Here is a 27,221-nt window from a genome sequence, read left to right as displayed (position 1 = left end):
TGTCCCATTTAAACTGAAATTCATGATGCATTTTTTAAAACATTTAAATCTTTTGATTGTTTTTTAGTGGTAGTAATACTGCTTTTAATAATTTTTATGGGTTTGAGTTTTGGAATCTGTTCCGTACTGCAGATATGTGTTGTTTGTTTTTTCTTTTCTTTTTAAATCCTTGGTTTGTCAAACAGTGTGGACATCCAAATGGGAAATTGTAGTGACTGGGTTCTCCAGGAAATGGTACATTGACTGAAGCAGCTTCTCTGTGCCCACGCGTTCTTTACATTTCAGACTACTAATTATGTTTACAAAATGTCTCATTTTAGAAAAGCAGTGTGTGTGTACTAACCGGGGCCTTTCGGGAATAAATTGGCAAACAGGTCATACACTGAAAAAGTCATCCAAACCCACCGGGCTTTTTGTTTTGAAGTCAGTCTAGTTTTTTTCTTTTCCCCCTCCTGCCTGCCCCTTTGTGGCCACAAAGCTGAGTAGCTGGAGTCCAGGGCATTGAATGTCAGCATGTCAGGGAGGCTGGTTGATGAGTGTCTGTTTAGTCTCAGTGCAGGGCGAAATGCCATCATTAATTCATTACCCAGCTGCCTGTCAAATAAATTGGCAATTACGTCCACCGCAGAAGCTTGGAATTCAGTAAATAGCACGTTACCATCTCAGACTCGTTGAGAGATGTAAAGGGAAAAATTAAGCAACACCGTGTTTGTTTCAGTAGCAGATGACAAGGGGCAGCACATTGGTGCTGTGATGTAGTGATGAAAAGCTTGGAAAGGGCTGGTAATGAGCTATGTGGATTGGAACGTGTTAAAAACCATCACTGACTTTCCACTTTGTCTTTGTGTTTTTATTGCAGAGCTCAGCTCCTTCCAGCTTGGGAACAGGCTACTTTGTAAGTGTATCTCAACTTTAACACATGTGCCTCTGAACAGCATAGCATTACTCCTGAAACGGAAGTGCCTTATTATATAGAAACAGGAATAAATAACCAATCTCAGTCTGCTCAATAGGTTAACTTATCTCTTTCTATTTCTTCCTCCACAAATGCATCGTAAATAATATATCAGACATGATGGTCAATGTTTTCCTGAACTAATTAGGTGTCATACTAATTACTACATAAATTCTAGCAGCATTTAATTTACACAATTATAGCAAATAAAATGAACCATGGTCTTACCAGTTCTCTAATCTGAGACGGTAGCATCTTGATTTCCCCTTGTACCAATTCTTACTGAATCATAGACTTTAAAGAGCCCATCATGGTGGTCTTGTCTCATCTGCTGTGTACCACAGTCCAGAGAACACGACAGCAGTTTCTGCCTGTTGGTTTAAAAGGCCCATGTCTCACAGATTATCTTGGAAAACACAGCTGTAATTGTATTTATGCTAGATTCACATTTTATGTTGTGAGAAGAGGATCAGGCCCCAGATGGTTTGATAATTGTTCAGTCTTTTTTTTGGTCATATATTTGCATGCCTCTTTATTGATTTAGCAGTCTATAATCCTACCTTTCTACCTGTTTATTCCCACATTCATCAGTCTACCTTTTCCTTGCACAGATAAGTTTGGGAGTAAAAAATGCTTTCCAGTCAAGCCAATGCACTGCTTATTTTCCTCCAAGATTTGTATTTAAATTGCTCATGTCCTGTTTCCCTTGTAATTTATGCTGTATTCTTCAAGCATGTCTTTTCTGCATTTATAATATCTGCAGGAGAAATAGAGCATTATGTATGTCCAAAAACAGGTGGGTAAAATGCAGTGAGACTTTCTATAGCATTGCTCTGTATAGTTAATAATATAATCAAAGCCTGCTTCTATCTTTTCATCAAACTCTGGGGGAAATAAAACTATATAGTCTTCGATTACACGATGGAAAAAATTTGTTGCTCTCTTGTCAGATTCCCAGAGAGTAATTTTCTACCCTTAGTACATGGTGAAATTTAGTCTTTTTTCATAGAGGTCTGTGATCGTATAAGAAAGCTATGGGATTAAACTGTGTGTGTGTGACCTCACATGTAAAGTGTAAAATGCAAGCACAAAAATTGCTTAATACCTTCAAGAAATGCCGTGTCCTGCTGGATTTACACTGGACCTCTGCACAAACTAAGTGTCCGTTCTTCTGCCAGTGGTAAGGTCTCAAAAGAGCATGATCAATTGAAAATGTTTTGCCGTAGTTTTTCTAATTATACCAAAGCCCAAATCAGTGTAAGGTAAGTTGTGTAACAGGAAAAAAACTGGTTTATTTTTTTCGACACTTCCTCTGTTTTGTGTCATATGTATTTTTAAGAGGGAGGGGATGAAGGGAAAAATAACGTCAAATGGCTCAACGTTTATTTTGCGTTAAGACTAAAACTTGAATGTCTTTCCACAGCTCAGAGTGATTTGCTTGCCTTTGGGCATCTAAAATTCAAATCATATGAACGTATACAGACATGCTCAGGAATGGGACAAATATAATACAGGATGGAAGGCTTTAACGTATATAAATAAACCTTGTTCTCCTTATAGCAAGAGCTGAATATGCATGCTTTAAGAACAATGTTCAGCTTCATCTTTAGGAAGCAGAGGTAACAGAAGAAAAGCCATCTGCTGTTCCCTTGCACCATACTGTCTGTGGGTTGGTCCAGTAAAGTGAAAATCTGGAAGGTGTCAACATCCCCTAAGCTCCAGCGAAAAGCTTGAAAGTTTCCAATTCTCCCGAGTTAAGGGTTTAGTAACAAGAAGAAGCTTGACATCTTCTAGTGCCAATGTATTGGTACTTTACATCATACTAATTTGGATCTGTGTAGGTGGAGGAGACATCCCTTACTAGGTTCCATTAATATGATACATTTAACTGCACTGTCTCTTATGTATAGTCATAGTAACAAGATTTCTTTAACTTTCTTTTTCTTTCTTCACTAATAGCCGAGTAGATAGAAAACATCCGTCAGTTTCAATCTTAAAGTCATTTTTGCACTTGCATAGTCTTGAATGAAACGTGGCAGGTTTTGTACTCCCTTTCCACTTCAGAAAATTGTTTTCAGGATTATTTTGCTTATTGTTTTTAAAAAGTCCGTACCCTTATTAACTTAACATGGGGCAAATAAAACCCAGATGTGTTTTGCGGTACCAGACAATGAGAAAAATGCTCCAGGATGATCCAATTAGCATGTGTTTCTGATAAATGTAATTATTGTATTATCAAAGTGCAAAAGAATATGCACTTGAATTGACTTTTTTCCAAAGCTTTTAACTAGAAAAGACTGTTAGTTTTTGTGTTTAGCGTTAACCCAGAACATCAAAACAAGGGTCATTGGTTTCAAATAAAACAACACTAGTTCTTAGTTTAATAGATAATAATAAAGCTTTTGCCTGTGGAAATTATTGATCAATATATGTTGTGCTTTGAACTACAAAATATTATGTACTGTAGCAGCACCAAAGGCAACGCAGGCAACCAGGTAAGTTAAAATGTACTAATAGTAGATTCACTATCAACCACATATGCTACAGGAAGCAGGAACGCAGATGGAAGCAGGTTTTATTCAGAAATGAATGAATGCTGAGGTATGGATTAATTAGCTTGTATTTGCTGTTGAAATCAAAGCAATAATGGAATCTGGTATGTTTGGGCCGTGTTACCTAGCATGTACGTAATGGAGCTAATACTTGTCAGACTTGGAATCTCCTTTAAGAACCGTGTGTGTGCCAGGCACTGGGGTTTGATGGGTGGTGGGTCATGTCTCTGCAGTGTTTGTGGATGCTGTGCATGCTACAGCAAAGCAAAAGTTACTTTTGGATCTTTTTATTCTGTAGAGAGCCTCTTGAGTTCACTGAGTGCTTAAGGAGATGTTTATAAACCTGACACTTTGCAGTAATACAAAACCATTTTTCTAATATCTGTGTGATAGTTCCATCCCAGTAATTCATTATGCACTTGCAGTAGTAGTGGTGAAGGCTGAAATCTTGCCTGGTTTTATGCCGTAACTAGGTATGTTTCTGAATGGCAGATTGGGAGACTGTATTCTTATGTTCTTGTTGCCTCTGCATTAGTGCTTCTTGGAAAGAAGTACGTGAAGGGAAAACGCACGCGCTTAGGGGAGGACATTCACACTGTTGGCTTTGGCAGCCCACCTTTGCTGTGAAGTCCATGGAGAGGGCTGAGAATTTCCATGAAGTGATTCAGGCTAACTCAGACCTAGCCGGGATGATCAGAACTGCCACTGATTAAACAGACTTTCTAATTAGGTACCTTCAGCAGTGTGGGACATGTGTGAGTAACCACTGAATGAATGTTAATGATGCAAAAGTTGTTGAGAAGTTCTAAGTATCTCTACAAGTTTTTTTCTGGTTAGGAACAACTTACCTTCTGCTTCTTTCACAGGTGCTAGTATGCTCTGCAGATTTTGTTGAAAAGCGATTTTCATTGTTGCTGGAATCTCTTTCACCTGTCTTGGCAATCCTTGTCAGAGTGGATACTTGCCTATCCTTTTTACATATTACTAAATCAATATCCAGCAAAGAGGAGACAGAGGTAAAAAAATCTTTCTAGGTCTGGTATAAGCCTTTTGTACTGGCCTGACTTTATTGTTTTCTATGGGATCAGTCCAGTTTGATTGGTGCGTGTGAAAAAAAAGCTTGGGATGCGTTGTTAATGTTGGTGCACCCTAAGAAATCCTAACTAAATGCTTCCTGGAAAAACTCCTAGTTTTCTTTGGTTTGTTTTTGTTTTTTTTTTTTAAATAGCAAATTGTCATTGTCTCTCATCAGAGATAGATTATAAGGTAGATTACATCTCACTGAGAAGTCAGATCAGGTAATTGGAACGTAGTTAGGATTTTAGGGGAAAAACCCCACCTTTTTAGTGTTTAAAAAAAAAGTTAGGTGAATTTTAATTATGTGAGTTTTTAACATTGTCCAGCTGTTTATGATTTCAGGAGGTTGGGAGAGAAGTTTTGGAATATGATTGGAAGCTGAATAATAGTAAAACTTTTTCTCTTCTCTGACTACAGATAATGATGTTTGCTAGTTTTCTTTCTCTGTCTCACACCCAGCCAAAGTCACATTAAAGGATCCAGGTGGTTCATTGGTTTGCAGCACAAACCAAAACAGAATTCAAAACCTAAATAACTGAGTATTTTATTTTTAAACGACAAACCCAATTCCCAAGATTATCAGGTTCTTTGGCAGCTGTACAGTTTCTCTGTTTATGGCAACTTCTTTCCGTTTCTTGCATTGGTCTGTTTTTCAAGTCTTTGTGGCAATTTCTGAGGGTTTTCTGTTCCTTTTTTTAATGCTTATTTTTGGTTAGCGGCTTCCCCCCCCCCCGCCCCCCCCCCAAAAAAAACCCCAAAAACACCAAAAACAAAAAAGGCAGAGACAATGCTCTTGCTCCACCTTAAAAAAAGGAAGAAAAACGAAAAATGTGATTTGCACATGGGCTGGTGACTCAGACAAACATAAATCGTGAGCATATTCCCAAAGGCTCCAGCTAATCAGTTGTGCTATCCAATTTGGCCCTGAGTGGGTTCGGTTCAGCAGATGTTTGCGTAGTTACAGCATGCCACTGGGACACTGTGTTGTGCAATGTTGCATTACATTACTCAGAGCTCTAAAAACTCATCCCAAGGAGAATAAGTGGAGCACCAGTGGTATTAGTATAGAGATGATGGAAAACCAGTATTTGGCCTAGATAAGGCCAGCTATTTCACTATGCAATAGTACTGATTTTCACCCAAGACATTACCTTACAGAAGAAACGTGGAATTAGTTATACCAGCACATTCTCTGGGCTCGTATTCTCAGGTAGAGCCCTTAAACCCAGTCTGTTTTCCTTCAGTGCCCGGTCTGTATGCAGTGGCATGATCCTGAGTAGCCTGTGTTTTGTTCTTTGAGGTGGTCAAATGTGTGATGTTTTTGACCCCCTCAGGTGGGAGTGCGTTTAGAGAGTACAGTAAAACCTAATAGTTTCCACAGGAGAGAAACAGATTAGATCAAAAGTATCATTTGAAAGAGGTTTAATAAATTCAGCCAGCTAATGTTACAGGAGGGATATGATACTTTACTCCACATCGTGTACATGGTGAGGTTGCTAAATAAAGACTTACTGTTCTTGCAGGTGGGTTTAGTTGCTCAGCTCAGCTCTTTTTTGTGCTTGACTTTAGAAGCTAAACATTTAAATGTATTTTGCTTATGCAAAAGTGTGTATCTGCCGGAAATACCATGGGGTCTACAAAAGCACTACAGCAGTGGCTTTTTGGATGCTGTCATACAATAAACTGTCACGTCCCCTGTGAACACAGTTGAAAAGGCAATCCTTGTTACCCTGTGTTTGGCACTGTAAATCATTGTTAACAAATCCTAATTTGCCTAGTAGGGTAATGAATGATCTCCAGTTTTCTCACTGTAATTAGTTTTACCAACTATTATTGTGAAGGGTATACTAAAATCCATTTTAGCTCCACTTCAGAATCTCCATGTGCCCATTCTTTGCAGAAGTGAAGCTGACAACAAAGGTTATGATTCTTCTGATAGTAAATTCAGATTCAAGAAAAGTGGACAAGATCCCCAGTAGAAATCTGTGAGTTGTAATTACTTATTAGTATTTGCAGACCTCATTGAAGCAGATACGGTGTGGACCGGTGAGACCTGGAAACCCTTGTGTTTCTTTATCTGAAATCTTCTAGGTGTTGTCTTTTGTTTTCCAGGAGCCATTGAAAATGCAGTTTATTATAACAGCTGCTGTAAGGGAGGCATCGTCATTGCCAACTAAATGCATTACATGTAATAAAATATACCCCAGGTCTATTAATTTTAGCATTTATAAACTGTAGTGGTGTTCCTAGGGAGAACTGAAACTCATTAAAGAGTTTGCTAACGATATGACCATCAAAGCAAGAACAACAGCAAAAGCAGGCATGCGTATGTTTCCAGCATCCCACTAATAATGAGAATAACTGGAGCAAAACAACTGGTTTTGGAGAGAGAAACTGTATTTTTCTAGAAGTTAAGAAAAACACACCATATTAACTCAATATTTGAGGAATGTTTAGGCAAGCAGAATAAATTACCTGGGTAGGAATTTGGTCAAGGCAAGTTTCTACTCTGATCGCTTTGAATGGGGATGATGAAGGTCTGAGTGATTTTTGCAGCCCTTCTGAATGGTGTTGCCTCATGCACTGTAGACCTCTGCCCTAACGCCTGCTCGTGCCTTTTGAATAAAATGCTTTGAATTTAGAAAACTAATCCTCACAGTTTTTCTTTTCTTTGGGTGAAACTATATTGTCCAAATCTTAAACAAGGAAAGCTGGGGACAGCAGTAGTCTCTTACCCAACTAAGCAGAACTGAGAGCAGATTTCAGAATATTGGGTGTTTCAGGTTTGCCCCCTCATTGCTGAAAAAGATTTTCATCCTCTGTGTGAGCAGTGCAGTGATTCATTTTTTTAGGACAGACCCATATAAATTCGGTGATTCAGGAGACAATGTCCCCAAGGAGTTACCACTTACGATTGAGCAGTGCTGAGATAGAGTGTGCTTCTTGGCTGCCTTGGAGGCCTTTGCTTTCCTGGCCCAGGCCCACTCCTGCTTTAGTTGCTAGAACTGAGCCGTTTTGTGCTGTTTAGTATCTTTGGCTTCTTTTTTTTTTTTTGAACCTTCGGCTCAAAATACATGAAAGTTTTGCCTTTTCATGTGGTTCCTGTTGGTTTTTTTTCTGGCATGGTGTGTTACATTTACTGCTGTTGGTGTTCACCGAATGCTTTGAGCTTGTTAGTCACTTTTCCTTCTGCTTCTGTGTATGGTTCTCTGCTTACCTTGTTGGAGCCATCTTTTTCTCAAGGATAACAAATGTAGTGAATGGAGGCAGTGTAGAGAAAGGAATGAAATATGGAATTTTATGTATTTGAAGGGATTATATGAAAATCTCCATTATTTGCCAGAAGGCTCTCTTACCTTTTGTTGTCAGCCGAAGAGAGAAGTATTGCAGGTGGTTGGTAGATAGCTTAATTTACAGTTTAAAAACCTTGAGGCATGCTCAGTACATGTTTTTGATGGTACTTTGGGTGAACTTTCCTAAACATTTTTTCCCAAGAAAAAAAGTTTAGAAAAATCAAGATAGGATCATTTATAAGAAAAATTTTAATTTTATAATTTCCTGTTCTGGAGATTATAAGACTTATGTAAGTAGCAGAAAGACTTAAGGTTTGCTGTCAGTCTAGATTTGGCCCATGTTACATGTAACTCATGTTTTGCTCATCAGCTGTTGCAAAGGAAAAAGATTTTGTTGTTGTTGTTGTTCTCCTTCTTTTTCTCTTTCCCGTAACATGTGACACAAATTGCAAATGTGAACCTGAATAATAAAGAATTGCTTCACTGATTGCTAAACACGCATTATGGTGCTTTTAAACTCATTTCAGGTCATCGTACTGCAAATTAGTTTGATTGCAAGCAGTTAAGCTGTCATATACAAAGCCTTCATCTTCCAAGGGTCTCGGTTTCATATCATTAAAAGAGAATGCTCAGTAGCATTGAATGTATTTATTGCATGGTTAATATTTTGGAGGAAAGGTAGTTTTGGGGGTCTCTAGAGGAGATTCTGTATAATTTCATGAAAAGAAAAGGGATATGCAATACTCGAGTATGTTCTTCATTGATAAATTCTGGTTTTGTATCATATTTAGAGGTGGCTGACCATGTATGTTCTGTATGAAACAAGAGCCAGTTTGCTCTTGTAGCTTAAATTTTGAACTTGGTGAATTCGTTTTGTAAGGCAAGTGGAAAGAACAACTCTGGACTGTTTCTGATGCAAACTGTCTGCTGGTGTTATTGTTTGTGGTGAGATTTTACTCAGAAAAATATAAAATGGATTTTCTCTTGTGTGCATTTAAAATCAATGGAAAACCTTGCAAGATTTCTGCAGCATGTTACTTGAAAATTTGTAGAATAGCACACCTTTGTGCAAAAAGAAAAGGTTATGGTAGAAAGGACTTAAAAGGTTAAAATCTGGTGAGTTCCCTTCAAAAAGGGTTAGTGGCGGTGATTGGTTGGGTTGGTGGTGTGGTGGAGGCACGAAAATGTTGAGTGCAGTGCTGAGATGGCATGGAAGTTCATCCTGCTCTCAGGCACGGGAGCTGTGTGCTGTTCAGGTCTGCCCTGCAGAGCTGCTGTGCAAACCTGGCGAGCTTGGAAATCACCGGTACTGTCATTTGAGTAACTGGTAGGATACTCTGGGGAAAGGTAGTGCAAAAGCCTCTAAGGAAATATGAGTATGCAATATGGATAGATTAATTCTAAGAAGCCATGTGATGATCTTATTTTGATGTGAGCTTCCACAGACTTTTAATTTTGCCATTTTCTGAAGAAATACTGTCTCTCCCTCACTTTGTTATATTTTGGAAGAATACATTTATGATTTAGACTGCATTATATTGTTTACTCTTTTAAACAATAGATCTTTGTTTTCTTGCAAAACTTACAAGTACGGAAATACTGGTATGTTTAAGCAGGAAAATCCCTCCCTTAATTCTGCAGGCACTCAGTTCTAAAACTTGCCCAAAGTACGACTTGTTCCTATGTGAATGATTAGTGTTATGGTGAATATTAGTATATTCTTCTTCTGAGTCATTTGGAGGGATAGTAGGATTGTTCCTGAAGCAGAGAACACATGTCCTGATTGCAAGAATTAAGGCTGAATATCACAGAAGAGAGTCCAATCCTCTTTCTCAGCCTTTTATGTCAGAACTCAAAATTGCTGTCTGATAAAATGTAGGACACCAGATTGAATTACTTCATTGAACCACTGCTGTCCCCTGTTAATGGTAATTGCACGGATATAGCGGTCTTTCTTGGCAACATCTCAGATATTTACCTCCCACTGTTTTTCAATTCAAACCTTTGATGAAAATATTCCCAGTACTTCTTTAAAGCAGACACCCAACTGTCTTTCTTGACAAAGGCAAGGTCTTTAAATCAGATCCTGACAATTTGTGACACAGCAGTCTATCTAAATCACCTTTTACCTATGTCTCTGTGTCATTTCCTGAAAAAAAAAGTGTCCATCAGAGGAAGGTTGCTGAAGGCTTGGAGCTTGGAGAGTCTGTGTGTGTGGCAGTGTGGAGCTGGAAGATTTGTGTGTTCGTTTCAGTGGAAGTAATTTGATGAAGGCTTGTAAAGTTGCAATGCGTGCTGTAATGGTTTGTGATAAATATTTGGGGGTACTTTGTCCGTAAGAAAAACATTAGGTCATTGCTACTCCCAGACCATTAGGAAGCGAAGTTTTTTTGATGGCTTTTCCTTTTGCAATGGTAAATCTGCTTTTGTTTTTTAAAAAAATACTATCAGGGCAAATGTTTTCTTCTTTGCTACACCTGAGGGTTAATGTGCATTCAGCTGAAGTAGCTTGTTCACCTCTTGTAATCTCATCTTGATGTTCTAACTCTCCCTCCCGCAGAGAGACGTGGATGCCACATCCACCATTTGCTCTAGCAAATGCCATTATTTCAAGCCATCTTGCACCATGATGAGTAGTCCTTTGACTTGCGATCAGGTCAGTGCAGTTTTCATTACTGAGGAGCTTACTGTCTAGCTTTGCTGCAAGATGGAGACCGTTCCCTTGTGCTAGAGGGTTTTCCACCATATCTCTTTGCGTTAGTGACTATGCTTTTGCTACAAACTCACGGTTGGCATATAATATTGGTGGAGTTTGCCATATTGTGTAGTTTCACTGCAAGATAATTTCTAGGAAGAATCTGTGAAAATCACTTACTTGTGCATGAAGAGAAAGTAATTTATGTGAGTATTTATTATGAACGTTTTAGCTGTTCATTTTATTCAGTGACCTATATAACTGCCCTTCAGCATAGAGTCATTGTCTACCCACGCATTTGTGTAGTACATTGGGTAAATAGATATCTAGATATTACTGGAATAGAACTTCTTAATATTAATGGCATTGATTTATTGCTCCACCTTAGCAGATGAAAAGACATTGTTGTTAAATGGCAGAATAGACACCGGCTATAATAAAAAATCATGACATAACTTCATTAACAAAGTGTTAATCTTTGCCAAGGAGGATGTGTCTGTTGGGGATGGTGATGAAAGATGAGCTTGGAGGGGAAAAACTTGACTGTTTTAACCTGCACAAGTGTGTGTGCCAGGCTGGTTCAGAGAGCGAAGTTCATGTTTGAAGTGGCATCACTATAGCACATGAGATTTGTGCCATTTGGAAATGAAAGAAATCTTTCAAACAAAGGGCTGGACTGTTGGATAGATCAGTGAATGCAAGATGAATATGTTGCAGATTCAAGGAATCATTTCTGATGCCAGATGGAAAGGTTTTCATGGTGCACAGTTGAAAGGGTAGAAAGAAAAGAAAGGAATTTAGGATTTTTAAAACACTTTAAAAAATTCTCCTAGAAGAGATGCTCTTGCAATTTTGAGTTCCCTCTTCTGTAATGAGAAATGGAGAAGGGAACTGCTGCCTCTTCTCCTGCTCCCATGCTTGCCTTTTAATTACTCAGATGGCTTCTGAAGATGGAAATCATTACGTTCAGACAAACACTTTGGTGGCGTGCCACACTTACGGTATTCAGGTTTGACTTTCTTTTCTTTGATGAAATATGACATTAAAGGTAATGATTGAAGCATCTGTACTACCGTGCTTCTGCACATTAGTAACAGCAGCCCCAGAAATTCTCCATCTGCAGCCCCTGTTTCCGTAGACATGCACACACAGAGGTTGGAATCAGCAGGAAAAATGCTGGGAAAAGGACTGTTTGGGGGCTCCCTAAAAGGCTCCAATGCTAGCTAGTCCATCTGCAGAGAGATCGCTTGCACCTGGTGGTAAGCCATGCTCTTCTTCTCCCTTCCTGCCTCCTCCGCAATATTAACATCTGGCTTGCAGGATTGTTTCCACCTTGAAGTGGCAGCTGTGTCAGTGGCGATGTGCTCTCACAGCAGAGAACGGAAGCACAAGCAACCTGAACCCCATGCTGGCAAATCCATGCAGGCACCTTCTGAAAGCACTATGTCTTCTGCTGTGTGCTTAGAGTTGCCAGCTTGGAAGAGGCAGCCGTGAAGCTTGGGATGCTGTTAAACACCACTGAGGACTTGTTTGCTCCCTCCCCCTTCCCTTTCCTACTGAACACAAACTGCGAGAAGTCCAAGAATCGCTGCAGTGCCAACAAGAGCAAAATTACTTGCAGCTGGTGAATGCCACCTGCTCCTGCCGAACTTCAGCCAAAACAGTTTCCTCCCCGGAGTGCCCTGGAGTGGGGAATCCAAAAGCTGTTCAGAGCAGGGCGATACTTATGTGGATGGGGAGGAGACATTGCAGTTCTTGCTTGAGAGCAGAGCGTGTTATGCAGGAGGTCTCTAGTACTAATGCCTGTTTCTTCTTTCTGTTTCCAGGCTCCCTCAAAGCACCCCTTCTGTATTCTTCCAGTATGTTACTTATGAATTATGCTTATGAATTAATTCAGCCCTCTCTCCCTTTAGACACTATCCTTTTTCCCTTCCAAGCTAATGCAAATCTAATGTTAAGAAAAACAAAAAAAACCCCAAAAACACCACTAAAAAAAAGTCCTGCAATGATAGCAATAGCAGTGTCTTCCTTGAAGGCTCTCTGATGTATTAATGCACTGACACCTGATGACACTGCATTTTCTTCTGTGGTAGAGGCACTCCTTGACGCTGAGAAAGGAAAAGAAACACCCTTCCTTGTGATTCCCACTCTGTTTCCTAAAAAGCCTTCCTCATTCATCACTGGCATCATTTGTTTGCCCAGTGTTTCCCAGTAGTTTGCAGATTATTTTCTGGGTTTGGTTCACTAAGTACATATTGCTTACTTCAGTTACCTGTGGTATAGGAACAGTCAATGAAAGGAAAAGATCATTATGAACTCATAGCAAGAGGCCATTTAGCAGCCCTCTGATCGCCATATTCTTTCTTAAAGTACTTCATCCATTCAAAGGACTTTGTTCTGATTGAATCAGTAGATTAGTTTAGTTGTATTTCACTAGAAAACCATCAGTGTCCAAATGTCCACATTCATTTATTTAAAGGGAGGATTTGAAGAGTGCTGCTGTTGAGTTGACCTGCTAACAATTTTGTCAAGTTTGTGCCTGGCTTTGAGCATAGGGAGCTCAATTAGATGCCTTATACAGCAGGCACTTGCTCTGTACCTCTCAGAGTCAAAACTTAAGTTTATTAATTTTCTTGATTGTATCATTCTTAGTCCTTGATTCTTGCTTTCATTTTTGCAGTTAATTTCTCAGTGTTCTTTTCTTCTTCCCTCTGCTTTGCTATCGTCTGATCTTCATTAACCTGCTATGAATTTGCTCTTCATTCATTTCTCAGCTCAGTCATAAAGTCCTTTTTCTTGCCTACCTGCAGTACAAAAGCTGGATTGATAATAACTAAGTCCTCTTTATTATTGCTTGAAAATAGCGTCTAGGATGTTTATCTGAAGGTAAGTTTGCTGCAGCCTGTTTGGAAAGATAAAGCAGACTTCAGACAGCATATGAGAGAGCTGTGATACTCATGCTGTCATACATTCACTTGCATATATAATTTCAGATATTAAATTAATAATACTATTATTTTGCTATTTGGTAGCCTTGTTTCCTAAAACTTCTCCAGGTCCTCTCTAGGGACCTCTGTGAATGGAGTCCTCCACCTGATGTTAATGGTGAATATCTATGTGAACAATTTAAACACAAGGTTTTTCAAGAAGCGGTAGTCCCTAGAAATACCACTTACAATCTGTTCTGTTTCTTCCATCTTTCTCTTCCTCATTCCACACTGCCAGGAAATTTTTTGCTTCTGATACAGGATACCCTTTTGGAGGAACTAGTCGTTTCCTTTCTATGCATATCCCAGAGGAATGTGAAATACTTGTTCCCTATAAAAGGATGATTGTGCTGCCTAAAAGTGGATAGAAAGGCAGCATGGTAAAAATAGGTCACGACCATTATCTAGAGGTCATTGCATCAAAACTCCCTTTTGCAGTTTTCCCTTGAAAAACAGCTTCCCTGACCCAGGAGGTCTGTTTCTCTCCCGTGTTTCTGTGGTCATGCTTTCAGCAATGCTTAGGGCCTGAATAGGGATGTGGTTTTCCCTTCTTTTTTCAATTTTTGTGTCAGCTGACTGTGTTCATATGGCTAGAGAGCAATAAAGTATTTAATCTATTGACTGCTGCATCTAAAATAGATTAAATTAGTGGTTATTTAAGTTTTTACTGCTGACTTACAAAATTACTTTTAGTCTGGTTTGGATATATAACTTTTTCTATTAATTTATTGCCATGCTCTGCTTTGATTGCTTTTTTGCAGTGGTATCAAATTGTATGCTACTTTAATATTTTCTCCAAGACACGCTCCTGATTAAGTCTATGTCAGATATTTATACCACCAAGAGGGATACTACTTAGAAATTCAGTTTCTTAATAGATACCTATTTTTAAAGCTCATACTTCTCTGAATTAAGGTGACTTGACTTAACTTTAGTTAATCACACTTTTGTTTCCTGAAGCTTTTGCATATACACTGGAAGAAAATATTTTCCTGCATCATGAATCACACATATGGCATAGTTGATACAGGATCAAAGGGGGTGTGATTTCGGGATGATATGCAAAGCATATTGGTTTAAATTTCTATATAGTACCAGAATGATTTCTATTTTGGTACTATGGCAAGATCTCAGTAAGTAGCTGAGAGTTCCTTTCATTCATTTCTATATATGTACATTAACAGTCCTTGTCGCAAAAAGCTCATAACTGAAGTTAACTGTGAAGTTTGGCATGAAAAAAAAAACAACCCAACCACTGGAGCAGAAAGCATATATCGCACAAAAATACGATGTGTAAATAACTAAGTGATCTTAAAAATTGGAAGACAGTTCTCAGGTGCTGTCCATAGCCATTAGTCAATGTGCTTATGGATGTGAAAAGGCACAGGATTAAAAAGAAAAACTGTACAAGTCTAGTAGCAGAGTTTCAAGGTTTGTGTTGACCAGTCTAGTTCCATTGGCTTCACCAGTGCTGTGTCTGGTTATACCAGCTGATGACCTGGTCTGTCTCATTTAGCAAGTATTATCGCAGTCACTAAACATGTAGAGACTACCATACTTCACAAATCATATTTTTCTGTGTAACTTCCTGGGGAAGTACTTCATTTTTGTTGGTATTGGGTTTTGATTTTTGATTGTTTTGCTCTAAGAGTTTACACTCAGCAGAACTCGTGTTTCATGTGCTCTTAGATTCGTTTCTTAGCCTAGCCCATTGCAGCTAACCTTTCTTTTCATCACAGTATGATCCAAATAATTGCAGTTTTTCTTGAGATGCACCATTTTTTGAACTGGCCCTATTTGTCCGGTGCTAATTTTTGAAAAAGAAATCATGATCTATTACAGTAAAGTATGGAGCATGCACATGAATATTGCAGGTGTGTCCTGTAGCTGTGTCTACTGTAGTTGCTTTCGCCATCTGAAGTCTCCTGCCTATACCATGAGTGTTCCTGCACATCCTTCACCAGTCAGCACTGATTAGAATTAACTAGAAATAACCCTAGTATCTTGGTTTTTCAAGCTAACATGGTTGATGTTGTCTGTGGGGGATGAAGGCGCACTCACATGATCCCTTCTGCTGGCTGCACTGTACATGTGGTAACTTCCAGCAGGGGAGCAGTAACACCCAGTAGGGAGTTTGCAATGTCGTCAAGTGCAACAGCTGTTTATAAAGTTAACATCTGTCCTGGCCTCAGTCTCAAGATTGTGAGTGTTTTCATATTGATGAATTGAGCATTTGTATAATTGCTATTAAAACATCCAATTTTAATGGCTTTTCTTTTGCTTTTTTGACTTACGTCCTTTTGAAGGAAAGAAAGCACTTGTATGTAGATTTCTTTTTTCCCTCAAAACACCTGGCTATGTTCTCTCCTGATGGAAAGGCCTTGTTGCTTAGTGATAAAAGCAGTGTTTCTCACATCAGTTTAAATGTCACTCTCCTCCCTTCACAGTCTCATCTCAGAAAAGCATAGGTTCAAGTTTAAACACATGCTTACACGCCTTTTATTCAGGAGAGCATGTAAGCACACATACATAATTGAAGTCAATGGGATTTAAGTGTGTACTTCACTTTAAAGCATGTGCTTCACTGCTTTCCTGACTACCGGGGGGTTTAATCTAAGTGGTTTGGAAATTACAGTGGCCTTGGACATATTGGTTCTTTCATCCATTTGGAAATAGGGCTACTGTGAATTTGGTAAGTACTATTCACACTTTGAGACTTCTGTGTAAAACGCAGTTGTTTCTTTCATACTGATCTTCCTTGCAGTGTGTTTATTTTACACATAAAAGCACAGTATGAAGATAGTTGGGATTTGTTACTGTGTATTGGAGTGGGCTGATGTTGAGACTGCTTGGTGTTAGGTAGGTGTTCAGACTACGGCTATACGCAGCTCTTCTGTCTAAAGAGTCGTGGCACCCAGGACCACAATATTTAATCACTGCAACTGGCACTGGAGTCTTTCCAGTGGCCACTTGTAAGTACTTGACTCACCCAGGGTACTGACATCATTCCACATACTGTGTTAGAATTAACAGCTCCAAGGCAGCTTGAAGAGCAGTCATTCATATCTGTCTGGATGTCTGTGTTACTTGTGTATCTGTTTACGCATGTAATTTTCTTTCAGATGTTGAACTGTAGCTCAGCAGCTGGGCCCCAATGTTTTGAAAATCTTTGAGAACTAATTAGGCTCTCCTCAGAGTATGGCTCATCCAGCCAGTCTGAATAAACAAATGTCACCGTTTGTATTAGGAAATCTCTACAAATGACTGATCCCTGTCATGGGGTAACATTAATCTTTTTAGTATAGATTTCCAATAGTTAACCATCTGGCTCCATGCAGTTTTCCAGAAAACATTCACTACCAGGGCCAGTGGAAAGAAGAAGGTGGGATTAATAACATGAATACATCGTATGAAGCATTAATCTTTAGGATTGGCCATTTGTTTTTATCAAAACAAGTCCCTTAAGATAATATTTCACAGCATGTGGTACTTCCACGGACTTCTTTCAAAATGAGAATATGTTTCGGTATCTGCCATGATCTGCAGTTTGCAAATTCAGTGTGAATGATGAAGGCTGGAAGAATTCTACATTCTCATCTGATTTATATTGTGCTTACAGACCCAACCTGTCTAGTGGAAATGTCTGATCTTTGTGATATTTGTTGTTAAAGCTTTTCATGCAAAATTACACTTCTATCTGAGAATCTAAAATTACTCCAGTAAACATTAATAATTAATATACAGGCCGGTACAGGCACCACTGTATTCATCCGATGGATGAATTTTGTCAACTGAGCTGGAGGTAAGTCCAGCCTCTTGGTCTAGGTTAAATGATCTCAATCCGGCTGAGCGTTTAGGCACCTGCTTGACTTTAATCACCGGTTGTTCCACCAATTTCATTGGTCCTAAGTGCTTTGTTGAAATCCAGCCATATGACTTAGGTCCTGCCTGAGGTCTCTGACTTGCAAGCTGTGGCAAATTAAAGGCGAAAAACAGCTGAAGAGGTTATGGCCCTCAAGCTGTCTGTCCTGCCCTTGTGATGGAGATTACCTCCTCTGCAAGGCAGATGAATGAATGGCTTCTAAAGCATATTAAGTTAAACTCAAATTGGAGACATAATACTCCAAGCTGAAAGCTTGAGCCCTCCAGAAGCTGCTTCATGAGCCATTCAGTTGTCTCTGCTGTGGCGGGATGACAACTACCATCAGGGGAATGGAGTAGATGGTGTAGGGGCTGGTAAATACTTTGGCTGTCTGATTTTAATCTATCACTGCATGCAAATCAGAGCTCTTAGTCCCTTTCTTGACAGCCTGGCTTGTGAAGCTGACTGCTGTTTGCAAAGCTGGCTGGCTCACACACTGCTACCTGACCTCCCTTTAGTGCTGTCCAACACTTGCTGGCTTTGTCGCTTGCCCAGTACAAGAGAAGTAATTTAGACTGTAATCTCCTTGAGAGGAGGGACTACATCTTCCGTGTATTTGGGTGCAGCATATTGTGAACACTATCAGAACAGAACTAATAATTTTCCTAATCTGCATGTGACACCGGTACACTTGAGTAATGTACAGCACTCTCTACATAAACCATGTTTATACCTTCTCACCCAATCATGGCTGTTGCAGTATTTCTAAATAAATGGTGGGTTTCTTACTGATTCTTCCTGATAGAGTGATTTGTAATAATCCTGTCATGCCAAACTCATAATAATACTAAATGAAGACATTTGTTGAAGGAAGTGATTGTAAATTACATGCAAATTCAAGCCTTGCTGGCATTAATCAATACTGAAACACAACTTTTGCATTCCTGATATAATACTGCTGAGTCTAATCCCATGGATTTTACATTTCCATGTGAATTAAGCATTAATTTTGATTTAAAACTTCTTTTTTTAAAAAAAAATCCTACTGGAAAAGGAAAATGCTGGCTGTTTTTCTCTGAGTATTTATACAGTCTTAGAAGACTTGTACTTTCATACACAAACCTGGTAACTTCTGTGCATAGTTAGTTAAACTGTATTACATAAACTGGTTTGTGTTCCTGTCTGGTGGTGAATTTAAGGTGGTCAACCCATCTGACAGAAAGACATTTCATTTTGTGTTGAATAGACTGAAGTGAGCTGGCAGTTGTTTAATCACAGTCATGTGAACATTTTTCTCCAAATAAGCTTCATTACTGCAGTTGTATGTGGTCATGCCTGCTTCTTTTCCTAACCGGTTACAGACTATGGCTTCCTGGTATTGGTCAGCCGCTGAAATATATTCTCAGCACCTATCTTACCTTGCCTTTTTCTGGAGGGTCATGTGCGTATGGGAGGTTGCTTAAAATACAGCCACAGCAGCAGAAAACAAGCAGATTAGAAAACAGTCCTGCACGGTGTTGGCAGCAGGTTTGTTCACCTCAGAGGAACTACACAGGATACATTACATCAGGGATGTAAGTAAAGCTTCGCATAGTTAAGTTCTCTAAAAAACATTATTTGGCTTCAGAAACATGCACTTTTTTCATTCTGTGCCAGTGTTTGATCAAGAACCATCTCATGGTGATTATGATATGCATTTATTTTCATTACAGGAGCTCTGTAGTCCCTAATTAAGACTGAAGGGCCAGTGCTCTACTCGTAGAATGTAGAATATTAGACCCAATGGGAGTGGATGAAGTCAGAGTATTCTGTTAGATGGTTAATTTTTTTCCAAGATTTGGTAGAACTAGAGTTTAAAAACCCCATCAAACCCATTTCGATGTTGGTTGGTTTGGGTGGGGATTTTGTTTTTGTTAGGCATTTCAATACCAATGTATTTTGGTTCAGCAGCATCAGTGCTCCATACCTAGCAAGGTAGTTTTAATGATATTTCCATAAGTATTTCCATTAAAAATAGAGATATGCTTCCATATCTTCTGAACAGTTTACCATTTAATCTTTCCACTAGTATCATCCACCCATTTTTGTTGAATGTGGAAGCTGCAGTTGATTGTTATTGATAACCACTAACACATTCTGCCAATGATTTCTTTCCACTTGTTATAGTTATACAAGAAGATTAATTGTATTTGATTTTATTTTAAAATATTAGGCATCAATAATACAAAAGCTGACACTTCAGGGAATTTAACCTACTGGATTATTTATGTCACAGACAAAATTTTTATTTAAAGCAATTGCTTCAGAGTGAGTGCAGAGAATGTCAACTGTTTATTCACAGCCATGTGCATATAGACTGGTGTCTGTGTTTTCTAGGAATAGCACTACTATGGCACATTTTCATTCTGTTAAACTCTAGTGTTTGAAATAATGAAGAGGCTACTTTATTTCAGTCCTACTTATCTCTTACCTTAGGCCTGATTGAAGCATATTGAACCCAATGCACATTCTGTGTTTGCTCTCAGTACATACAATTCGCAGTGGCTTGCAGCTAATAGACCAGATCATCTTCTGTGATACATGTAGTTGATATTTATGTGTATGCACAAATGTGCATCCGTGCACATGCTTACATAAAATCTAGCACACAGCCATAGGTTGTTGTGCTACAGAGTTCCTCATCTTTGAATCCAATTTATGTGGGAACTACTATCTTAGTGTAAAATGGACAACAGTGGAAATAGCTGACGTGTCTTTCTCAATTCAATTATTTTCAGCAACTAGAGTTCAACGGTCAATCCATTTAGCACTGCAGGGCAGTGCTGCTGTTGGCAACTTGCAGCATCCTTGTTGCTGGGTGTATTAGCTTTAGTTAAAGAGAGAGTAAAGGGTCTGATGTAAAATTCACTGGCTTGAGTAGGCTTTGGCTCAGAACCTAAACACAGTTCTTATATGCTAGATTGTTCATCTATTAAATTTTACAAGTGTATTTGTGTGCTTCTTGCTATATCAAATTTTTGTTCATTTTCTGAGGGAAACAATATTTTCTAGAAGAAAATGATTAAAGAAATAGGGTCTGATCTTCTGTTTCTTTAACACCAACATCAGGGTGGTGTAACTCCTTTGAAATCGATGCAGTTACACCAGAATAAAACTGGTGTTAATGGAGTGCAGAAATTGATGTTAATGGAGTGGAGAAATCTGAGAACTTCTTTATATCAGACTCAATTGACTCTAATTTTGATCACCTCCCTTGAACTGGAATTAGTAAACACTGAAATAGATAGAACTGCACTGGAGTAAAAGTAGTGTAATGACATGGAGAATATGTCCCTTTTCACTCAGTGACTGCTACAGAACCATTGCAACTTGCATTTCCTTAGTGGAATTATTCTTTAATCAATCCATTTAACTTGAATGGTTTCAGAAATCCAGCCAGCATTTCAGTCACAGCTCAGATTCTGTGTTTTATGGAACAGGTTTTTGCCTTCAGAGGATCTTCTCCGAGTGTATCACTGTTGTAACTCAGCTTCCTTCAGATGAAGGAGATGGAGGTAAATTTGGCACACTGATGAAAGCCAGAAAACCACAGTCTTAAGTTTTAATATATTTTCCAGACTGTTATATGCAGACAGTTTTTTCTTTTCAAAATAAAGCACTAGAAATCAGATAGTGAGATTCAAAACACACATAAGCACTAATGAAGGCAGTTTACTTTCCAAGGTCTTCAGTGCTTTGTATTTAGATGTTTGCAATTACACATTTGTCTGTGATAACTATGAAACATTAGGCTCTGTGAGGAAGTTGTTATCTTTCCCTGCCTCCCTGTTGCTGGTATAGTGCCATGTGTTGCACAAGGTCAAAGTCATGCAGTATAGATAAACAGCAGTGAAATCTACTATCTTTAGGAGAGGCTATAAGTCTTTAGTGGTATGTTTTTGTCCTCTCCATCTATGCTATCGGTATGTGCAGAAAAATGACTCTGAAGTAGAGCAGCATCTAGAACATCTTGTCATAGGAGTACACTGAATTATTAGTGTACATAGCACGCTGTGCCTCCAGCTGCCACAAGAAGAGACGCAGCTTATGTCAAAACTTCTGTGCACAGTGCTGATCTATATATACCTCATTGGTCCTTTTGCGCTGCTGGTATGTACTCAAATTAGACTGACCCATCAGCTGATCTAGGGGAGGTTTGGCTGGTATGGAGGTGCCTTGAGTCCAGATTCAAAAAAGCTACATCTTTTATGATCACTCCTTCCTGGTTACATTGCAGTATTTTTACCAGACCTGGGCTAGCAAATTACAGAATGGTTATCTGGAATTTTTGAAACTTGGACCTCCTCCTCTGACTGTGAATTTTGTTGTCACTTCATACCCATCTTTCAGCAAAGTAGAGTAGAAAGATGCTGGGATTGCAGTCAGAGTGCTGAAGGTCTTTCCTGTTGACTTGCGTTGTGATTTTTCAACATCAAAGCTTTCTGTGTATGAGAGCAGACTTTAAAATTGTCTGAGATTAAATTCTTCATATTCACAGAGCAATGTGAGCCCTTGTTTGAGGTTGTAAAATTGTGGTGGGGAGACAGGGACGGGGACACAATTTTGTTGAGGGGAGTTGACGTTAATGATCAAAATTGCATTGCCATCCAGACTTAATACATTGTTTTGAGCAATGACTGTAGAATACATAACATGCAAATGTCTCAGAAGATTATATTGAACAGACTTTAACAGATCAAAGCTGTGATCCATGATTAGATTCTTATTTTTTAATAAGAAAAGTGACTACACCTGAAGCATTGCTTCTGGGGAGGAGTGGGGTGATGGCTGGCTATTTTAATCAATTTCTCCCAGTATCTGAGTACCAGCCACTGAAATAGAAACCACATGAAACATTAGGGACTCTACAGGTATGACTCAAGTGCAGTAAAGTTTAAAGCTAATGAAAAGAAAATACTGAGGCACTGTCGTAAAAAAGAGAGGCAGAAGTATTTATCATATCCTGTAAAGGTCTCATCTTTACTGTATTCAACCAGAAGCCTAAAGAAGTGGATTTATATTTTTTTTTTTTCCTCTGACATAAATCAATCCTCAAGTGTTGCCTTGGCCATATCAGTCGTGGTGCTTCAATTTCAAGTGATCTGAGATCTATGGATAAGAAGAGAGATGAAAATGTGTCCTACTAAAGCAAATAGCTGCATACAAAGCAGAGATAGACATGGGACCAAATACAAGGTAAGTGTCATCAGCACCTGACAGGTAAAAGCTGCTACTGGCTTTGCCAGGAGTTTTCCACGGGTGGTTTCCCCTCTTAAAAAGGGTCGTAGTAAGGCCGGCCACATGTCTCCCTCCTAGGCTTGTTGATGACACAGTGATTTTTAAGCAAGATACTTGTACCTGGAAGCAAGGCTGAATTTCACTCCATGACTATAAACTCTGGCAGTTGCTCCCTTACAAAGGAGCACTCCAGCACCTATAGTTAACTATGTACGGTACGTCATCGTTTATTTGTTTCAGTACGGGTTGTGGAGGATAGTTGTATATCTTTTGTAGGTTTCTAGGTTATCCTTTTACTAAACACATACAGCAAATAAAATCACGTAAGTGCTGCATAATGGATTGTGGGGTCAACGTCTTCCTCTTTCTTCATTTTGTAGCTTATTTCAGCCTCTGAGAAATGTGAACAATTATGCGGGTGTAGTCTCTACCAAAAGTAAGAAAGATTGAATTTGCTATTTGTAGCACTATAAAGCAAATACAGAATTCAATAATGTGTATTTTCATTATCCTAATGGAAGATTTCAGTATGTTAAATGCGTTCAGATGTCCTTGGCAGAATTGGGGTCAGTCATGTGAAATGGAGACAAAACGTGTTTCATCATCTTGTGGTTATTATACTACAAGGATTTCATTGTAAAGTGCAACAAGTAATTGCAACCACGTTTCTGATGCTATCGACTGCTTTATCTAATGGAAATTATTTCTTTCTTTATTATTTAAAATGAACCTTTTACCATTGTGATGTAAGAAAGTTTTAAGGTTTTTTTTGAGAAAATACATTACAGCACCACGATTAACAACGACAACAAATTAGGAGTGTGCACTTCTCAAACGGATTTTATCTGAGGATCTAAAGGTGCTTTAGGAAAAAATTCACAATTGAACCTTTTGTGTGCAAGGCAGATAGAGGAGATGATTAGTATAAAACCAAGAAACTGCTATTCATGCTAGGCCTGATTGAAAACTGCGTAAGTCAATAGTAAAACATTCATTAGTGTAACTAGCTTTGGCTCAGATATGCTATCCCCAGGCCTGCCTAAGTCAGTGGGGTGGTTTGTTTTTCTTCAGTGGCTGTGGGAGTAGGCTGTGGATTCATCTGCCTGGAGAGACCCAGTGCAGCAGTCACCCTCCACCTGAGCGCTCTGAGCAGTGTGCAGGACTGGCGGTGTCCTGTATTTGAAGATTTCGCTGCTGCAAGGTTTGTTTTGCAGGAATCGGACTGATTTCCTTACAGAGCTCTGCAGGAGTGACCAGGTGACCTGGACTTTTAGTTCAGGACCTTCGTCTGAACTCAGTGCTATCATGCAGTAGACCAGGGATGAGGGTCCTTTTTCAACAACTCTTACATCATCTTCCATTGCTTTTCACATCCCAAGAGACAGCCACTCCACAATGCTTTTTTCCCCCTCATTTATATATGGACGCGCATATACACACACACTCATACATACACACGTACATTCTATGCAGATAGTCTTAGGCTGCTAACAGAGGTGCAGGTACATTACGTTAATGCATTACAAGATAGTCACAGAAAAATGGAGCAGTTTGTAAAACCTAAAAGGTAGTGGGGACCCAGATTTCTTCCTCATCTAAGATTGCAGTCTATCCCAGTTCATGTAGGATGAACCTCTGGGAGTTTGGGTTTTTTCCAGATGGTGTCAGAGTGACAAAATGAATTTTCACATGACACTAGAGTATGTTGTTTGCCGTCTGAGGTCTGGAATGTCAGTTCCCCCTGTTTTTTCACAATTCAAGATGCGCTTTATAGCTAACAATTTGCAGATTTAGGATGCATTGTAAAAATCTTACTTACGGGATATTTGCCTGGCAGCGAACACGCATTGCTGTGTGCTTCAATTCACTGCAAATCTAATGTTCGAGTGTATCAGTTGAGAATTTCCCAGGTTATCTTTGCCAGGCTTTTCTTTTGCAACCAATAAAACATTCCTCACTTGTTTTGCATTTCTCAGTTGGATGTATAAAAAAAAAATACATACATATATGTTTTTTATCCCAGAAACATCAGAGACCAAATTCCAACACCCATATGCTGTTGGAATAACTGTTGATCTAAATGGGGTTATTCTAGATTTATACCTGTGGAGCTAAGTGGAGCTTCACATGGAGGAAGGCCCAAAACATATGGCAGTACCGATTTTGTTTAGAGCAAGTTTTTAATGATTTCCACCATTTGATCTACTGTATTGTAGATTTTATGGGTCAGTGTGGATAAAAAAATAAAATAAACATCTGGTAATGTACAGCTTTGTTTGTGTATATTTATAGAGCCGGGAAGGGATGCAGCCGGTGTGTGGCTGTGGATCCAATAAACAGATACTGTGGTTATTTCTGCTTTTGGGGGAAGAGTTGATCAACTGCGAACATCCCCACTGCTGAGTTTGCTCAGCAAGCTGCTCAAGAGACCCCAGCCAATAATTATGCTTTCCAGGCACTTGGTGTTTTATGGACTTGTTTCTGATTTCTCCCCATATGCAAATGTGGGGTTTCAGCCAGGCCAAGGCACTGGGAGCAAAGTGCCAGGATTTAGGAAGGTCCCCTGAAGCACACAGTCAAGGGAGCTTTAGGGCTATTAAGCTGCTCAGCCACAGTGCCGTGATGTTTCTGCTTGCCTCTCAGACCATTAATTTGCTACCAGTTGTGAATAGTTGTTTCCATGGGGCAGTGAAAATAAACCTATGGAACAGGGTGCCACAACATCTTTTTTGCCATTATGCATGTGTATTATTTTTCTAATTTTCTTCTATTTTTGTTGCTTTCAAGGAGACTCCCTATTATTATTATTATCATCATCATTATTATTATTATTACTACCATTATTATTATTTGCAACATGGTCAACAGACAAAATGATTATGTTAAGGCAGAGACATCACATCACTTACATTTCATAGCTCAGTGCAATTTTCATAAAGTGCGAGGCAACATCCAAAAAAACATGACTCAGAATTAGAGTTTCAGAAGATTATTATATAGACATTATTTCCCCCAGGTCACGGGCTTTAGTCAAATTTGGAAGAGAATGAAATTGCCAACAGTGAAAAGCAGACAGAAAGGTATGAGTTCATGAGCAGAGAAATAACATTTTCATTTGTTCCTTCCCCATGGGAAAGATTCAACATTCCGGTAAATGGAGACGGTTATAAGAAATGAATTTTTGTCAGCAGGGATGTGATTTTAAGGCTCACTTATCCATTGGCAATCTAGATTTCTAACCCCAGGAATCTAGGAAATTGCTACAGAATGTAGTCTTTATTATAAACAAGTTTTTTTTTTTTTCCTCCTTTTCCTTTTTTTTTTTCCACCCTGTGTTTTCCAGTAGTTGAGATTTTTAAGGTGCAGGGCTATGCTTCTCTGAGCATTTCAAGGGGTCATATTGCCATGGAATTGTTCTGTGTGGCTTGCTGTCCCTTTGAACTGTGTCTTCTGTGGCACAGTGATCCCTCTCACCCAGAAATTCCTCTGATCATTGGAACAAGGATGTTTTTGAGAACTAAAAGCACCCCCAGCAATGTGTCGTTTGCAGTAGACTTTGCTCCCAAGGATCTAAGTAGCATGCCTTGCTTTGTGCTTTTCTCCCTTACTCATTTTTTAAGCTCTTTTCGCACAGGCAAGGAGAATCAAGTAGCAAAGAGTTTTAGGGGGTGGCTCTTGTTTTTGGTGTGTACAAATAGCCAGGATTTGCAGGCTTTCCATGGCACAATCCCAGGCAGACTACTTTGTAATTACAGAATTTTCTTCCAAGAGAAATGTTCATTTTTTTCCTTCATCTGACTCTCCTAACCTCACTGTGCATTTAGATTCTGTGAAGATGTTCAAATGCTGTTACTGTGCCTTCTTGAAAGTAGAAGTGATTTTATGCAACCCTAAACCCTTCATTTCTGATGATGTAGATTGGTTCTCTAACATTATTATCTTCATTTTTTTAAAATTAATAACTTTAAAATATGTACATCTAAAACCTCCTTTCCCTAGTGTCTTTTTGTCCATTTTAATATCTTTTCTTATGGCCAAGACCTATTTGTCTTACTGTATTATTATCAAGAAATGTTATTGCCATTGCCTGCCAGCATCTTACCACAAATTGCATTAGTTTTGTTAGCTTCATTATTATTGTGTCTAAACTATAGTATAATGATTATGGAACATCATGATAGAGGCTGATTAATAAATAAGAATTGATTACTCTGACATTGTCCATTGTATTAGGCCCAGGTGATTTATGCTGTTGATGGCATTGTCTGAAAAACTGCAAATGCTTAAGAAAGATAGAAAGAGTGGAATATAATTTCATTTTACAAATGCACAATCAAATTGCATTCCTTTGTCTCTACTAGTGTATAAGGGCAATCAGAGTAGTAGGATTAAGAGCCTCTGAGTGGATCACTCAGAATATTTCAGTATGAAACTGTTTTTCATTTGCTTTCTCTCAAAATGTGGGTGTCTGGAGTATTTTAACGGTGCTGGCTGGCATCAAAGAAAGGGATATAGCTTTTCCT

The 27,221-nt window shown here is 38.9% G+C and overlaps 1 protein-coding gene across 7 annotated transcripts in view; it reads left to right on the top strand.

Moving 5' to 3' along the window:
• The window catches only part of AUTS2 (activator of transcription and developmental regulator AUTS2), a 791,548-nt gene that overhangs the window by 364,490 nt on the left and 399,837 nt on the right, over positions 1-27,221 (top strand). For all 7 annotated transcript variants that reach the window (XM_055725110.1, XM_055725116.1, XM_055725126.1 and 4 more), the window contains one exon: positions 860-895. In XM_055725110.1, coding sequence (XP_055581085.1) covers positions 860-895 — 36 coding nt within the window. The remainder of the gene's footprint in view (positions 1-859; positions 896-27,221) is intronic.

Source organism: Falco cherrug, chromosome 1, assembly GCF_023634085.1.
Source record: "Falco cherrug isolate bFalChe1 chromosome 1, bFalChe1.pri, whole genome shotgun sequence".
Classification (NCBI taxonomy): Eukaryota; Metazoa; Chordata; class Aves; order Falconiformes; family Falconidae; genus Falco; species Falco cherrug.
This window is presented reverse-complemented; position numbering and strand designations above follow the sequence as displayed.